Source organism: Phaethon lepturus, unplaced genomic scaffold (assembly GCF_000687285.1).
Source record: "Phaethon lepturus isolate BGI_N335 unplaced genomic scaffold, ASM68728v1 scaffold5177, whole genome shotgun sequence".
NCBI classification, from domain to species: domain Eukaryota; kingdom Metazoa; phylum Chordata; class Aves; order Phaethontiformes; family Phaethontidae; genus Phaethon; species Phaethon lepturus.
Genome location: NW_010549662.1, coordinates 52,751 through 68,292, shown reverse-complemented (window position 1 = coordinate 68,292; position 15,542 = coordinate 52,751). Strand labels below are relative to the sequence as shown.

The following is a 15,542-nucleotide window of genomic DNA, read 5'->3' as shown; positions in this document are numbered from 1 at the left end:
TTATTACTATTAAATCAACCTGATCTCTGACTTGAGTAGTTTCAAAGGATTAGAAGTAGAGGTCATACATGTGCAAAATGATCACTATGTACCGAAGTGGCATGATGATTAAATAAAAAAAAGCCTGAGACAGTGTAGATGCTTTTGCACAGTAATAGTTTTCTCTTGGTCTGGTCTGCACACCGGGAGCTGGGCTTCAAACATCACAGTGTGTGGGTGACTACGATAAAACCATTATCGTTCTTCTTCTGCTGTTAGCTCTGCTCCAGCTCTTTCAAAGGTTTCTGTTACTTGCAGGATGAAGGGTGATTTTATGTTCGACAAAGGGATTTAAAATGAATGCTAGCAGCTCCCTCTGCACTACTGGATATATACACGTGCTTATTTACTGGAAATTATTTCCACCATAGCAGTATGAAAAAATGCATAAAATACACTGGTATGCCATAGACCCTGCTCCACTGAAAAAAGTTTAAAGTTTTACAAACAAAGCATGTGGACAATAATAGATTTTTGATTAATTATCATACCAGTCCAGGAAAAGCAAGGAGAATGAACACATCACAAGGAAGAACAGGATCCATACTCTAAATCCAGCATTGTTTTTGATGGCCTGTGAGGAAAAGGTCACTCCATTACCATCACCAGTAAACACACTGCAGAATTTTAACAGTGGCACCCCAGGATGACCGTTAGTGGCTTCACTCTTCCCTCCCACAAGAGAAAGAACAAAACTTGCCATTAATTTCATGTGGATAAGTCAGGTGGGCTATACCTCTTTAGTTGTATCACACTAAAGTTTCTCTCAAAATACTAAAATGGGTCGGTCACTCACTTAAAAAACTAAACCACCACAGTAAAAAAAAAAAAAAAAAAAATCCTGAGTCCCACACGAGGGAAATATACTCAAAACATTAAGAACTACATCAAAACATTCTTGCTTAAAGGTTAGTTTTAATTTCCAAAAGTGAAGTTCTGTGATTAGAAGTAATCAGGCTTTTATCACTCTAATCTGAGTAAAAAAACCACCCCAAATCCTGACAACTGTTTCTGGAGGTTGATTTAACACTGTCAATCATGTATTTCAGGCTCAGAGCAAGAAGTAAGAACAGCAAGGATTTTTTTTTTTTTGGATTCTCCTTCCCAAATTTGAGACCGGCATATAGCAGGAAACCTGTTTCTCATTTGTTACATTTATGCATGGAATAGATTTTTTTTTTTTTAATGTAATACAAACATTAACGTGAGTGACCAAGTTCTGTATTTATCACCTTTCTCTACCATTTCTCAGTGGTTTAGGAAACTTGGTTCTACCTACAAATGTGAAAAATAAAGCAAAAATAACTTCAGTTCATGCTGTGTTTGATGCACATCTCGGTAGAGCTGAGTGGTAGATAACTCATCCTTGAGTTACTCATTTTCTGTGCTTTCAGGAGGGAGGAAAAATAAGAACTGAGCTATTTAGTCAGTAGCCTAATTTAGGAACTCTGGTTTTATTGAAATCTCAGTTCCTGAAAGAAAACACCATTTCATTCTAATTAGCACGACAAAGGTAATGGGATAAGAGTTTTTTACTAGGAGCATGCAAGATGGGTTCAGCGTGATAAAGAGACTTTTCCGCTAACGCTCAGTATTTAACGCCAGTTTCAATTATTTCAGCACTGTCTTTTATTCACAGCCTGCAATTTCTCCCTCCCCTCCTTTTTTAAACAAGTTTCACAGGTGCTTAAATGCATGCCAAGTGACCTTCATGTTTAAAAAACAGGTGAAGCCAAGCAGCTTCCTGCAGACCCATATAGCTATTCCAAGTCACAGTTAGCGAGACGAGCAACGCCAACGATTGAGAACCTCGGCTAACTTGTAAGATTTTTCTAAAATCATGTCCTGACAGCCCCAGACACGCTGCACCTGCACCGTGGGTGAGCTCGCTCACACTGTTTAAAGCAACACTTGGGCAAAACAAAGCAAAGAGAAACAAGTGAGTTTAAAACCCAACTTAGGGACATTACCTCTCTGATGTCTTCGTTGCCTTCTTTGATATTCTCTGTTGCACCCACAACTAGTTGATGGATATTGTCAATATCTGTTTCCTGTCAAAAAAAAAAAAAACCAAACTGAGAAACAGTGATGAATGTTAGGGAAAAAAAGCCACTTCCAAGGACTTGGGGAACAAGCAGAACTTGAGAATAAAATAAAATAAAATCTAGTATTATTAACATTTTCATTTCAATGATGCAAAAGTATAGAGGCAATTAACTTATAATTTCTTTACCTGTGAATTTATGAGCCTGAATGGAGACCACCAAGATGAACAGGAAGTCTCCCATTTCTCTAGAATCAAATCTCACCTGTCTTAATTTTTGCCAGCTCTTTTGGAAGAGGTGCCACCATTTCCAGAAAAGATGCTATTAAACAAGACTTTTAAGAGGACACCAATTCTGAGGCAGAGGGATTGTTCTCATGCATATGTTGTGCTTTCCATTCCCAGCACATACTGATAAGTAACAACAGTAAATATCTTGATTTTGCATTTGGAAAACAAAAATCTTTTCCGTCACATTTGCATCAAAGATTCATTAACTGTATGTTTACATCTTGTGTGCAACCAAGACCAAAATATCCCAAATAAAATTTTCAAGCTATGTTTGCTGCTGTAGTATTAAATTACACTAACCTGTTGCAAGACTTTTTCAGTGAATATCTCTTGTAATCTGGAGATTTCCACCACCTTTCCTTCAATTTGTCTTGGCAAAGAACAGAAATACTCCATTAGAAACCAGTGCAAACATTTCTTGCTCCTGCAGGTTCAGATCCTCCAACCCGGCAAGCAGGCTGTTCAGTCTTGTTGGCTGGCTGTTGGCGCAGCAGCAGCCAGCGATGAGCGCTCAACAACCCATGGCTGGAAGACCAGGGGCCCACAGCGAAGCTCTGGGGAAGGCTCCACCTCTCCCATGTGGGGAGAGGGCACTGGCAGATAGCAGCCTTCCCTGCGAGAGCTTCACCCTACCGTCCTTCTTTCATCCAATATTAAAAAAAAATAAAAATCCATAGCAGACCCTAAGTATTTAATTTTGACGTATCTTTTTTATATGCTACTATGAAGTGTGGAGGTCACCTTGCCTAGTACTAACCACCCAAAAGTAAAGCTCTAGCTTGAGTGCAGAACACGCCATTCAGGCGTTCTGCAGAGCAAGCGCAGAGCAAAGGGCCCTGCCGCTGCCCCAGAGGGAGGTCCCTGCACGGGGGTCAGCGACTGCACCTCCCCTGCTGCTGCCTGTACTACGTTCCACGGACAACGTGCTACGAATGGAAAACCTCATCTTTTAAAACTTATTTAAGTGCGCTAGAACGTAAACCTTCCAAGTTTAACCAGCACTGTTTTGGATAGGTTATATGCCACTCGGAACCATTCTTTAGGCTGTGGGACAACACAATGTGTGAACTCACACAGTTCCTTTCCTGGGCGCTGCCACTTCACCCCTCCTCCTACCACACGCTACCCTTCATGCAGCTGGGTGTCCTGCGGCAGACACGCTGTGCGTGGCTGTCACCCGGCTCTGGGACCGGCGTGCACAGCAGTCTGTCAAGTAACGGAAAATTGTACCTGACTTCATCGAAGAGATTATTCATTTCACCAACAAGCCTCTGGTTCTCCTGCTCAAACTGGAAGAAGGAAACGACAGTGAGTTCGAATGCTTGGACCCAGTGAACCTTCCTCAGCCCCCACGCCTGATCAGCCAACCGCCACCCCTCCTTGCAGTCTATTTACAATGTGTCTTGACTATAAATATCTTCAAGAATTACTAATACTGGCCTAAAGGAGCAAGATGAACCTGCTTAATTGTAACCAGTCACTGTAACACTTGTCATTCTCCTCCCATTAATGACAAACCCCAAAATAACTGGAAGATTTTGCTCAAGTTACTTTGCAGTAAGCAAAAATACAGTGGGTGAAATCTGTCCTTTTTTATTATTTTAGAAATTTGAATGGGGAAAGCTTTCATGCTTGGGAAAGCATGCGATTCTTGTCCTGACATCTTTGCACTATCATTCACATTATTCATGTACTGCCCATGGCATGAAGCCAAGAGCTTTTAGAATTTGTTACAATATGAAATATCATGACATCTAGTACTTCATACTTTACAAATGCATTGGCTTTAGTCATTCCAGCAGACCTCTTCCATTTAAAACTCACAAGTAATCAATGAAACATTTAAATACACCTTTAGCACTATGTTTTTCAAAATAAAAGCAAAAATAGAAGACTTCATACAGGAAAATAAGCTTTGACTTTTTAGATGTACTTGACTGTCGGATCGTTTGGGATTCATTACAGAACACATGATCATGCAGCGAGTACACCACCGCCATTTGCTGGAACAAAGTCCGCACAGCCAAAACACAGCTGGGAAAGGTAACCCCCATCGTAGCGGGGTTTGCTGGAAACTGCATCATAAGGACTGTGCTTTACAGAGAAGCCGTCGGGACATGCTGAGCTGGGACTGGCAAGGTGCTGAAGGAGACCGATCCTGCGGTCTGGCACCCGGCTACAGCTGGACAAAAGCCCGAGGGGGGCCCGCAGCGTGCTGCTCCCTGTCCCACCGCCGCTCGGATCCGGGGTACGCTCTCTGGGAGCCCTGTGGCCTGCCCCAGCCGAAAGGCTCCTGCCCTCTCCTTATCTGCTCTCCGATAAGGAGAGCACTTCGTATCGCAAGGGTCACAAGTCCCATTTTGGGGGAGGGAGGGGAAGCTTATTCAAGGTATTCCACCCACTAATCCTACGTGGCCAAAGCCTCATAACAGCTGGGCCTTGTGGTATGGACACGACTGCCTCTGTCTTTGCGCTTTTCTCACAAAGCTGGGAAAGACCAGGTCTACGCAGTTGTACAGAAATAACACGCAGGATATGCATTTCTACTGAAAACGTCACCTGCTACGCGCCTCTGACAAACCCGAGCGATACGTACAGCAGTGCAAATGCCACAAAACAGGATTCAGAGTCCAAAGACTTTGACACGGGAGCTGTGCAAGACAGCGAGGCCTGTTCTAGTTCAGTTAATCTCATTTTTAACGAGCCTATGTAATACACTGGGATTTTGGCATAACTCAATCACGTTACAACTGCGTTGGCAGTAAAAGCGCAGCAGTCCTCTCAGCCACCCTGCAAGGTCTTGTTATCCTTTAAGACAGAGCAGTGTGTTGTCAAAGACGAAAATGCCAACAGAGCAGCACTGCTTACAGGTCAGATGGTTTTCAGTCGGTGCAAGAGGAATCGCTCGCTATCTGAGCATATGCCTAACACTTAAGCTTGCAAGGAAAGGACGTGTTGCGCAGAGGAGACAATAGTTGTTTTCAAATACTATCTTGTGCAAAAAGCAAAAGGAAAGAAGGAGGGGGGAAAAGTCTGAGTCACAGAGAATTATGATCACAGTGAGGGTCGCGTTACATCAGTGAAAGGCAGATGGGCATTTTGCTTTTAGAGCAGCGCTACTGAAATAGCTGAAAAAAGAAGCACTTCATATTTCAAAGTAGTTTGAACACCACCACAGTTCTTGATTAAGAGACAACATGAAAATTGGGGGCTGTACTATGTCATACAGCTCATCTGACCCACAACTTCTTTCACAGAGCCAGTCTATAAGAGTATGTAAATTTAACATTACTATACAGCTACATTTGGTGACGGATCTTCCGCTCACTACTGTGAGCCCCACCCTGCCCCAGCCGCCACCAGCATCTCTGTCCCAGGTCACAGAATCATAGAGTAGTTCAGGTTGGAAGGGACCTTTAAAGGCCATCTAGTCCAGCCCCCCTGCAATGAGCAGGGACATCTTCAACTAGAGCAGGTTGCTCAGAACCCCATCCAGCCCGACCTTGAATGTTTCCCAGGATGGGGCATCTACCACCTCTCTGGGCAACCTGTGCCAGGGTTTCACCACCCTTGTTGTGAAAAATTCCTTTCTTATGTCTAGTCTAAATCTGCCCTCTTTTAGTTTAAAACCATTACCCCTTGTCCTATCCCAACAGGCCCCTCTCAGTCTGTCCGCATCTTTCTTATAAGCCCCCTTTAAGTACTGGAAGGCTGCAATAAGCTCTCTCCGGAGCCTTCTCTTCTCCAGGCTGAACAACCCCACCTCTCTCAGCCTGTCCTCACAGGAGAGGTGTTCCATCCCTCTGGTTGTTTTTGTGACCTACTCTGGACCCACTCCAACAGGTCCATGTCTTGCCTGTGCTGAGGTCTTTTAAGATCTTCTGTACACAGCTTGTGCAGCTCCTCCTGCACATCGCTTCAGATGCTGATGTATGCATCCCTTGGAACGTTCCAGAATGTTCTGATTGAAACCTCTGCCACATCAAGTACTTTTATAATACTAACACAGAGAAGAATTAAAGTGTGTATAGTACCCAGGGTGAAATGAAAAAGACCTAGTGCAGCCACGAAGGAATTTGTCCTGCTCCCCTCTCTTCCCACATACAGAGTCCTAAGCAAGCAGCACTGCTCGTCTGATTTCTCAGTGCGACATTATCTCAGTAACCACCTTCAGAGTTTTCTGGTAGATTAGTAAACTGAATCCTACCACAGGACCAGATGATAGGGCTGGCTTAAGGGAGAGTGGATGGTAGGAGCTGAGCAAGACTTCTGCACTGACACTGACCAACACAGAAAAGCAAGAAAACAAGAAAATGGCAAGCCACCTTTCATACCCTTCACCTTCACTCCCTCCTGCTCACACCCCACACCATTGCCACTGTCCCCCAGACTTTGTGCTCTAACATTTTTCATCTTGCTTTAGGCCCATCAGGACCTCAGAGAAGCAGCACCTGACTCTCTGCCAACAAGAAATTAAATGTCAACCTGCATGACTTCAGGCGAAATGATTACTGTGTTAAAAATCAGAAATTTGTAGGTTTAATTTGGCAGAAGTGAGTGTGAAGCGACAGATATGTTTAAAGAAGGGTAACAGTGAATCTCATAGAAAAAAGATTTAGTCTTCTAACATAGGCAATTTATGTCATGAAAAATAATGAAAAATTATTTTTTAATTTCTTTTAAAAAACAAATTTCTTTTTGTATTAGAGGTTCACTATCTACCTGATTGGTAAAAAGAGCTTTATCTCCTTGGTTAAAGGACTCCAGAGAGTCCAAGATCACAGAGGAGGAGGAGGGCCACTGGACACTGTCACCTTCGTTGTGGGGTAGAGGCCTCACAGAAGGAGCCCAGACCTGTGGGTTGAGGGGAAACAGAGAGGAACCTATTGGACAGCTCCCTGAAGTCCCACTGATTTCCACCCTCAAGATCCAATGGTTTTGTTAAATAAAAAAGTATCAGTGTTGCAATATATTCAAATGTCATTGTCACTGCTGTCTGTAGGGTCTCCTCCTACAGAGCAGAGCATTTGTTAAAACGTAATCGACTGATAGAGTGATATTTACTTCACAGCGGCGGATGGTTAAAGGCGTTTCGTCACTGCACTCCTGTATGTTCACAACACTGTATGTCTCTGGTTTTAGTGGAGTCCCCTCAGAACAAATCCAAGGAACAGAGCAATGAAATAGATCCACGAGATTCACCACTGAGTCAACTGGTCCTTCCTTAAGTGACTAAACAGGGCCAGTAAGCTGTAATTGTTTCTCTGACTTCTGTAAGGATAAGTATTTCTGCACAAAAATTCAACATCAAAAATTCCCTATTTTGCTGCCCTAGTAAAACTGAGATGACTAATTTAGAAGGCAAATTTTCAATAAACAGTGAATTATTTTAATCCCTTACAAATAATGCAAATCCGCTTGAGAAGTATTCTTTTAAAAGTCCCTTTGATATTTAAAACCCTCCACTGCCTCGGATTGCCTTTTACACCGCTAAATGATCTCTGCAACTTTAAATCATGGCTGATGGACCGTTTGGCGCAGACAGCAGTAAGCTGTGCTAAAACAGCCAATTGAACAAAAGGTTAGAGCGCAGAACGTATCGTACACCACTGTGTCAAAGGGATTTAAATGACGGGAACATAAACCAAACGCTAGTGATCAGTTTAGCTTGGTGACTGATGGCGTGTTAAAGTAGCCTCTTTTATGACAGCGAAATATTCTGTCACCAAAGTATGGCGTAAAGTGACAAACTGCTTAACATAAGTCTAAAAAATCTAATGCACAGAAGGAATAATCACAGTTCTTTTTTGTTATCCCATGAGATATGTCATTATCTGAATTGAAGACAAAAACAAACAAACAAAAGATAAAGTCAGGAAAAATTAGATGTTTTCACAACTCAAACAGCAGAGCCAGATTTCTTCCCCCTCAATGCAACCACAAGACATCTGCTCACAATAACTATAAAAGCCATTAATATACCTGTACTCAGGTTATAAACTGAAATTTATTGTGCAAATCATACAATAGCCTGCAACCATTTTGAACAATGTAAGGCTCTCTCCTGTGGGTAAAATACTGATAGAAATTGCTCCTGTAGCAATATGATAGGGCTTTAATTCATTATTTTACCCACAAGATGGATCATGATTGAGAATTGTTAAGTATGATTTGACACAAAACATTCTAGTTTAAAACCAACACAGCAGTTTCTACACTGTAATGTACCCTCTTCTCAGAGCTGCTGGATTTTCTGAGTAACTTAAACACAGCTGGTCCACGCTTCACAAATCAAATGTTCAAAAAGTAGAAAGTAACTTCTCTGTAACAGCAAACATAGTGCAGAGGAGAAATAATTAACTGTCCTTTGAGTGAACAAATTAACTGAACCTGTGAGGGTTTGTTACATGTTTGTAAAGACCCTTTGATTCCTGCATTAAAAGCTCAATGAAGTCACTAAGTATTGCCAAGTTAGTATGAAGGATTTATGTGAGCAACGAAAAAAGCAATGCACATTCAAATACACAAATTATCTCCTAGTTATACCTATAGTTACACCTTGGACCTATATTTACCTGAAAATCAGAATAATGGATCCAGTGACTTTAAAGTCTGTTAAAAGTGAAATTATACAGTACCCCACTTTTACTAATAAAGGCCAACTTTTTAGCTGTGAGTTTCCTTCAAAATGCACTGAAAGAGCAGGTTTGCTGTGGAATAGTCACCACATACATCCCTAGCCTTTGTAAATTAGATAATTAGAGTGTTCATAAAACAACAAAAAAACCCCAAACCCTAAAAAAAGATCATGTTGGGTCCACAGGACAGAGCGATGGCTTGCTCAGCTCTGAGCATCAACAATACTAGTGTCAAGGTTTACATCCAATCCAACAGCAAAAAAGTTACCTGACAAGAAATTACCCTCATTGTGGGGCATTAACTCTAACTAGAAACAAATAAGCTCGCTTTCTACTTGGCAACTGGTGGAGAAAGAGAAAAACATCTCTATTAACACTGCCATGAATGCTGACTCACTTTTCTTTTAAATCATAATAAATGTAGATTCCTTCCAAGGCATAACGTGGAAGTAACTGATGCTTGCTAATTTAGGAGAGGTAGAAAGCAAGCCTGTATTTCTTCACAACAGTGCCAGAAGCACAGACTCATAGTCAGTGTGAGAAGAAGCTGAGATACCGACAGCTCTGACTGCCGGCGGTCATACTGTCAGCCTGTAGTGAGGTACAACAGGAGAGAACAGCTCTGGGTGAGAGCAGAATCACAGCAAGATTCAACAGGAGATTCACACATCCAGCTCAGAACCAGCTTTCTGCAAAGTTCAGAATAAATTATACAGAGAGGAAGCTGTTCTAGTAGTAACTTCCCTTTGTATGCTTTTTTCAATTCTAGGTTGCTACTATCAGTACTAAAACACAGGTACTGAGACTACATAAAAAAAAAAAGTAAATTCACACACAGAAATTCAAGAATAAACTATGGCATAACAGCAGTAATAATATTTCAGTGTATTAAAATATATATAGGACTTCAAAGAATGTTATTTTTATTTTGGTAGCATTTTGATCTTCTGCTTCTCTAAACAGACTAGTAAATTTGCCTCTCTCTTCCCACTGAGCAGACTGATAAAGCTGACATCTGAAGTTTCCACACAAGTCATTTTTCATAGAATCATAGAACAGTTTGGGTTGGAAGGGACCTTTAAAGGCCATCTAGTCCAACCCCCCTACAGTGAGCAGGGACACCTTCAACTACAGCAGGTTGCTCAGAGCCCTGTCCAACCTGACCTGGAATGTTTGAGTTTTTCAAGGCTTAATCACGGCACTCACATCAAGGCTCTGTTATATACTATAAATTTTCTTGCAAACTATTGGCAGAACTGTGTAAGCTAAGAGTAAGGACGTATTATAGTCTGTCTGAGCTAAAAGCTTATTTAAATTGGAGCCTCAGTGTTACTTTTATACTCCTTTTCATAGGAAGTGCAACTCCTGAAAGCACAATAGAAGTAAATCAATGTAAAACAACCAGTAAAAGTTTAGAAAGTATATAATAATAAAAAAAACATAGCACAGGAGAGCTCTGAATGGGTCAAGAATAAGAATGAATTTAAAAAAAAAAAGTCTGTTGGTTGTCCCCTAGGAAGAGCTGTGCAAATGCCTAGTAAGAAGTAATTTAGGACTGGAGATTTAGGAGTCTAGCAATCCTTCAAAGCCTTGAACTATGAACATAGGATTTTTCTCTTATGTCGGCCTGGAATCACTCCCCCTCACAAGTCAATAAAGAGAACTCATTCCAGGAAAAAATTGAGGTCCTCAGTGGGCAAAAATCAGCATTTTAAGATGTTTATCTCTCTTAACTCTTGATAACAGAAGCAGAACAAAACTTACAGACTTCAGTAACTCAGATGAGTTGTGAAGTATCTGGGGCCTTACTCTAAAGAGTATAAAAGGATTTAATGAAAAAGAAATGTATTTATTCCCAAAGTACCATGGCAAGGGATGTAACATGTTTAAAACAATTACAGTGTGAGGCCTACAAAAAGCAATCCAACATTTAGTGGACAGTTATTAATAAGCCTTGTCAGAGCAATCACCTCTGATGCTTGTTTCCTCCTGCAAGCTTACAGCAAGGAGGCCGATAATATTGTGCCTAAACACAGAAGAATAAAAATATGTAAAGAATTCTCTTTAAAAAGAGAACAGAAAGCAGCAGTAAGCCTTTAGATTTCAGACTTGCACTCGAAAACATATGAGAGCATCAAGAGCAGCCTCTGAAGAACCTTTTCTCTTTGACAAGCCATACCATAATAAAGTGCAACTTACTCATCGCTGACGGGAAAAGTGATGCACATTGTGTTTGGGAACATCTCTAATCACTGCCAAGGAAGCTTCACATCTTCATACTGCAGCAACCCTTTGCCTTAGTAAAGCTCACCATTTTGAAAACGGCACATCTACTGGCTAGTTATAAATCTGTTTTTCTTTCTTTATATAAAACAAGGCAATATGTGCTAATGTAGAGAGGTTTTCTAAAAATTCTGAGCCAAAGAATTTTGATTCTAAGACTTTCCAAAATTCTGAAATATTTTATTCTTAAAATAAATTTTAGGGAATATCAAAAAGTCTAACAGACAGCTTGTCAGCAGTCATGCCTATGTCAGAAATTTTGTAGTATATCAGCTCAACTGTAAGGAGAACTGGATCAAACGATACATGAACAAGCTGATAATGGGGAAATGCAGAAAAGGCAAAATTAATAAGATTCTGTTGTGATGGAAAGTGTGTAGCTATTCCTTCTAGTAAACCAATCTGAGTTTGATAATATAAAAAAAAAGGAATAAAATGAAGTATAACTTCACAGTTATACTTCAATAGTATAACTAAGTCCAAGTAAAAAATGGCCAATGCTTTATTCTTTCAGAAGTTTCATAATGCTTTTTCTGATGTTGCCTTGAGTTCTATTGTTTCCTGACTAAAAAGCCATTCATAATTGTAATTTTAAAAGCAATTTTAATTTCAATTGCTGAAAAATAGTTGTTACTAATTTCACGGCTACATCTAGGTATTTTGTAGCAATTTTAAATATTAGCTGCTACCAGAAGAACCAGAAAGCCATGTGCAAAAGATGTATCACATTATGGCATTATTCTGAGTAAAATGAAAGTTGGGTTAATCTGTACTTTCTTAACACATATGAATACAGCAGAAAATACAATAAAATGGACAATCAGACACAAAATATACTTACCATTTGTATTTCTTCAGGTGACAGTTCATCTTCACCTTTGCCATCCCCCCATAATCCAAGGTTACTTTGGGCATCAGGCAGATTCCTGTCTGTAAAAGAACCACCAAATACTTGAGACAATGCAGGACACCGAGTAGTGAAGTGAAAATCATTTTTCATCCAATTCAGAACCCTAATGAATGTTATATCTCATCGGTCATTAAACTGAGACTCACCCTATAGTTACAGCACAACATTTAACTTCTAAACTGGGTCAAACATCTACACATATGTTTAATTTTGTGACTACAAGGAGTTGCACTAATATATTGACAGTGAAGGATGTAAAACAACTCTCAATGCCCTAAGACTTGTTAGGGCACAAAATACTGTAGCATTTGTCTTTTAACAGAAGAAAACACACAATTTTCAAAATGACAGTCTATATGCAAAGCTATTATCTTCCAATGAGACTTGACAGAACCACCAGCTCCTCAATCCAAAAGGTAAGAAAAGATCTCAAAGACATTTTAAGCAAAAGTTCACAGGACAAACTCGATTTCCTCACGCTGTTCAAACTGCGTATTATAATGCCAAGCCTACAGCACGCTGCGCAAGGGGTTCTCCTGCGTGTAACGGGAATCAGATCTGATCCCACAAACTAACTCTTACACATCATAGCTGCTTCATTAATTTCAGTAGTACTTCCTCTTTTATTAAAGCTAATCATCTGCATAAATCTTAGGAGTTGAGCATAAAAGATCTTGAATGGCTATTTCTGGGATATTGCCTTCTGGAAGATTTATTTTTAGGCTCAATTATATAGCTCTGATTATAGATGAAGAAGTTAGAATGGGAGAGAAAAGAAAATATGCTACAGGAACCAACTGTTCTGAAGCTGTTGTAGCATCAGTGTTTAAAATCCTAATGAAAAGATTGCACTCTTGAGAGAAGGCCTCTCTTCTCCCCACTGGCTCGGACATTTTTGACAAAACCCAAAAGAGAAATTTGCACCACAGCGTAATGGATCAAAGCTGAACCTACTTTGACTTATCAGATGCGGGTTGCAAATTATAAAACAGAAAGATTTAGTTTTCACTTTTTCACAGATTTCAAACTTCCTGTTCATCCCAGGTAATTTTTTCAGGCATTTGTAAGTATTTTCATTTGTTTTGTAATAACCTTCTAAATCTAATTTTTCTCATTTGCTTAAGCAGCACTGATGCATCATCATCCAGATAGTGACTTCTCTTAGGAAGCCTCTGAAAGGAGTAATCTTATTTATAAACAAATACATGAAATGGATTCATAAGGAAAAATTTCCCCCTTTATCTTTCATTACAATATTTGTGAAAACTCTTGAAAAGTAAATATTATAAAAGAGTATTGTTGTGTATGTCTCTCTCATAAATGTATATTTTGCTTCCCAACAACCAAACCAGGATGTACAAACAATGACAGCGTTACAAATTACGGATGTGGATAAGGAATATAGTAAATTTAATTAAAAAACCCCCCAACCAACCAAACAAAAAATAGATCTGTTCTTTCTTACAAGTAATAAGAAATAAAAACAAGAATATCTTTAAAGATTATTTAGAAAGGATTCAACACTTTTTTCCATGGGGTATCCTCAGTATTTCAAGTCTATTTCACAGAAACACAAAACTTATTTGTTTAGGTAATCAATGTATTTATATCAAAAACATGATGAATTATTTACTGGATTCAAAGAAAAGAAGATAATTAGCTTGTGGAGCCAAGAAAAAGAAAAGATATATTCCTATTTTATCCCAGAGGAACCAATTACTTTCAGGCATTGTCAGCACTGTTAAAAACACAGCACCTGTATCCATCGTGATTGCTAATAAGCAAATACACTTATGGTAAGAGGTAAGTGAGAAACACGTATCTCCCCAGGGTTCCTCCTGTCACTGCGGTACATTTGTGGCTACTGGGAAAGTTGTTCTGCAGCTTTTATGGAGCTGACACTAATGCTTTTCTGCAATTCATCTAGCAAAACTCAAACTATATTTCTTTTGCAGAAAGAAGTAGTTAATGCATACAGAAATACAAAATAATGATCAAATCCTCTGAACCCTTTTCCATGCTGAAAGGAGACAGCTGCTAAGCTTGTGGATGAGTTCAAAAGCTACTCATTATTTACATTTATTTCCATAAACTAAATGTCAAATTTGTAATATGCAAATAAATACTGTCAGCATATAAAAGCAATCTCCAGAGAGACTATTTTCCTACCATAAGGCATGTCCAGTATAATTCTAATGTAAACAGGTGCTTTGCCTCAAAACAAATATAATCACATTTTGCTTTGGTTTCTGCCAAAAAACAGACAAAACCCAAGCTGGGCTTCAGCACATCAAGGAGGATGTTTAGCTGTTCATCATAATGTTCAAAGTAAGGACAGGACCACAAGCTGCTCTCTACAGTTGAGATACTTATGCAAGGAACCCAGGCACGTTGGTGATGGCTAATTCATAAATACAAGTGATCACCATTCTCTAAACCACTCACACCCTGAGGATGAAATAGTTTGTTTAGAAACACAATAACTTCTCCAATTGCTTAAAGATTTGAAAAGTTACTTGTAAAAAAATTAAAAAAAAAAAATCAAAGTTTATAAGATTTAAACTGAGCTGCTGGTTTCCTAGTCACCTTGTCCATGCTATTTCCATGCTTCAACAACGACCTACCAGTGAAGTCACAAGGCTGATTTCTATAAGCAGCAGCAACCGACACTTACAGTTGTGTGAGGAATCACAGGCTGTGTGCATTTACAAACTGTTTCAGACAGATTAATTTTGATATACAAGTTTCATAGTTTTCTCAAAGACTAGTCAGCAATCCCTCATAAGTCCTGCATCAGCATCACTTATATGATGAGGCCCCTACTTTCTTATGGGAAATTAAAGCATATAACCAATAAAAGTGAAAATTGGAGTAATCAAAATTAATGTGCAAGAAACAAAGTTTGACTTCTGTTTATTGCAGTGGTTTGCTGTGTCCAAGGCAACCAAAGAACAGGGTTTTCCATGGAGTGGCACAGATTTTTGGACCTAAAAATTTTAAGGACACTATGTGGTAGAAGCACACACTTTCAGAGATTGTGGAGATGTTCAGTAACAAGGAAAGAGCACAGGCCAATGCAGATGCTACTACGCTGCTGTTTCTCTGCTGGCACTAGCTCACAGCTGCAAAACACTGATAACGTATTAAGGTGAAACTCATCTATGTGGCCTGTGTGCTGCACCACTTAAGACATACTATAAAAACGTAGTAAGCACTAGAAATGACACATAATCAAAACCTTTACTTCTTACAATAAATTCAGTGTCGGGAGGAGGGAGGTAAAAGCATACTGAGAGGGCTGCAGAAGTACAAACTGGTTAGGAAGATAAGCAGTGCT

At 39.7% G+C, this 15,542-nt stretch overlaps 1 protein-coding gene across 1 annotated transcript in view; it reads right to left on the bottom strand.

Annotated features, from left to right (window-relative positions):
- Positions 1–480: 480 nt before the first annotated feature.
- STX18 (syntaxin 18) overlaps positions 481–15,542 on the bottom strand; it is a 37,665-nt gene continuing 22,603 nt past the window's right edge. Inside the window, exons 8-12 of the mRNA XM_010290310.1 lie at positions 12,137–12,225; positions 3,605–3,663; positions 2,675–2,744; positions 2,010–2,090; positions 481–613 (exon numbers count right to left, since the gene is read on the bottom strand). Of these exons, the coding sequence (XP_010288612.1) occupies positions 518–613; positions 2,010–2,090; positions 2,675–2,744; positions 3,605–3,663; positions 12,137–12,225 (395 nt within the window). The 3' untranslated portion in view covers positions 481–517. The remainder of the gene's footprint in view (positions 614–2,009; positions 2,091–2,674; positions 2,745–3,604; positions 3,664–12,136; positions 12,226–15,542) is intronic.